The following is a 2,745-nucleotide window of genomic DNA, read 5'->3' on the forward strand; positions in this document are numbered from 1 at the left end:
CCACTCGTGAAAATATGTCATATAGAAAATTGGATCGTTTTTTATTTCCATTGAAACAATATATTTAAGTGCTCATGACTAATTTCTTGACAATATATCGAATAATACCGTTTATTAATACCTCTTTGAGCTTTCAAATTTGCCATTAGTCAACTATTAAAAAAACTCGTTATCCAATTTTTCCACGATTGTTAACCACGAGTGTAACGGGATGAAACAACGATCAGCAATTCGTCGCAAACAAAATCAATCGAGAGAAACCGATATAAAATTTTTTGCTTTCATTTTTTCCAAGATACAAGATACATCGTATATACCTGTACGAAAAATTTGGATTTTTAACAACGCGAATGCGACAGATGTACTTTCAAGCAACAATGGTTCGTGTAAATGGGGGAGAGGGGGAGAATGCGCCGTTTATTTTCATATACCGCGAAAAATATCGGGGGAAAGTACTCTATGAAAACATGTACGCGTAAGAGGAGATGAATTGCTGGTGAACTAAGTTCACAATGGGAGACAGATCGGTTGTGTTTTTGCAGATGGCAGTGATCCTGAATGCAACGACCCTTTCCATGCAAGGAAACGAGGATGAAGAGGACGATAGTTACGTTCCATACGACCAGCGACCTGAAACTTACATAGTACCCGTTGTATTCTTATTAATCTTGGTAGTCGGTGTAATTGGAAATGGGATTCTGGTGTTCACCCTCGTGTGTCACGCCAGTATGAGAAATGTGCCGAATACCTACGTTTTATCCCTGGCTTTGGGCGATCTTCTGGTAAGAAAAACCAAAACCTTTTTCGAGATAAATGAAACGAAGAGGGATATTTTAACGCTTGTTGAAAGGTGGCGAAAAAAATTCGTTGGAAAAATGTTTGCTTCTCTCGGACGAATAAATACGTTATTATTATATTCATAAAATATGCACGAGACGTTTAAAGATTCACTATATAAATCTGTGTATCCTATGAATGATCGAATAGATTGAATTAGAAAGATAATCGAGATTGATTAATTCTGATAATCAACGCGATTCGATTCATTATTATTCATAAATTACGATCGTTGTATTCTTCTTCCATCATACGATATTAAGTAAGATGTAATGGATAAAAATGTACGTCGTATTAATAAACATATCGAATGAATTCCGACAAAGTTGGCATGGATTTGTGAATATTCCATGCACAAATGAGAGAAAATCCCAAGACGAGAGCTTCTTTCCGATTCGATTGCCCGTCAATCGAAAAATGTTTCTAGAATCCGTGTCGTTTGTATCTGGAAATATCAGAATTTATTCAGAATTTGTTCAGATCGCGTTGATAAATCCGATGTGAGTGAATCTAGGATATATCCTATACTTTTTATGTCACGATTTCGCGTAGAAAATAAGCGAACGTACCTTCATACATCCAAAGTGAACATCCATTTCGCCAACTTTACGGACTTTGAAACTTTGATCGTCGTTCTCAAGTTTTCATCGTCGTAGATAACAATATTTTAATATGTGATTCAATGTATGTGTATTTTCGATAACGAGTTTAATTCGTTACATAATTAATTCGTGACATATGCGTTTTGATCGATGTATTATTTATAACTATGCAGAGGATTTATCGAAGATCAATGCGGTTTTATCATCCGCATATATCGCGAATAAAAATTGTATCAACAATTACACTTTTTTAAATAACAATCGTGCGTTCAAGCACGAAAAGAAGACGCGTGTTTTGATGATTATGCGACTATGAATATTCTATGATGGCTCTTTATCATAATTTCTCCATCGTTTCGTAAAATATAAAAAAATATGCGCACATATTTGAAATAGAAGATGGCAAGCATTGATCGAAGAATATTTTTCTATAAAATATCTCTCGGTGTGCTGTTCTATAACATAAACACGATCCTATGACAAGCTGCGATCTATTCAATTTGTCGCGAATATTTTTAATTGTGCTTACTCCCTATCACGGCCTTTTAATTTCAATTTGCTAGAGCAACAACGACACATTCATAAATGTTGATAAATGTTGATAAATGTTTCTCGCGCAATTACAAATTGTCGGGTACTATTTATTTTATTTCTTCTCGAATTTTGTTCCGCCCATCTGCAAATATCATTTTCATCTCCGTTGGAGATTAGCCTTCTCTATCCTTTCTCCATATATCGTACATACCCGAATTAATTAAATTTCGCGGCAGGATCGCGCAAAAATATTTTCCAATAATGATCATTTCCAACAATGAAATTCTAATTAAACATCTCGCTTATGATTTTTTTAGAAAATACGGAGTATTTATCGAAGCTTTATCAATCATAGGTGATCATAACGTGTGTACCGTTCACGTCGCTTCTGTACACGATTGAGTCATGGCCGTGGGGCCTGGCAGTTTGCAAATTATCGGAGTGCGCCAAGGATATTTCGATCGGTGTCTCAGTTTTCACTCTGACCGCGTTATCAGCCGAGAGGTAAGTTGTCAAATCCAGTTACGGTTGGGAAATTGTTGTCCCAGGGATAGGGCAGCTCTTCCAACTTTGACAAAGTTCCGCCCCATTAATGGACCAATCGACTGGTCGTTCGTTTCTGTTTAATCAGTAATCCAAACGAAACTTTAAACGTTGAATTAAAATTTTCCTTCGATGTCCCTCTACAATCCTGTTGTTAAAACTTTTATTGTTGTTCAATTGTAATTGTCGAGGAAGTTCGATTCGTGTACGATTGTATGAAAAAAAAAAA

The 2,745-nt window shown here is 35.8% G+C and overlaps 1 protein-coding gene across 1 annotated transcript in view; it reads left to right on the forward strand.

Annotated features, from left to right (window-relative positions):
• Nucleotides 1–426: 426 nt before the first annotated feature.
• Nucleotides 427–2,745, forward strand: part of LOC102675122 (neuropeptide CCHamide-2 receptor-like) — a 10,215-nt gene continuing 7,896 nt past the window's right edge. The window contains exons 1-2 of the mRNA XM_006609635.2: nt 427–782; nt 2,329–2,477. Coding sequence (XP_006609698.1) covers nt 513–782; nt 2,329–2,477 — 419 coding nt within the window. The 5' untranslated portion in view covers nt 427–512. The remainder of the gene's footprint in view (nt 783–2,328; nt 2,478–2,745) is intronic.

This window comes from Apis dorsata, unplaced genomic scaffold (assembly GCF_000469605.1).
Source record: "Apis dorsata unplaced genomic scaffold, Apis dorsata 1.3 scaffold_58, whole genome shotgun sequence".
Classification (NCBI taxonomy): domain Eukaryota; kingdom Metazoa; phylum Arthropoda; class Insecta; order Hymenoptera; family Apidae; genus Apis; species Apis dorsata.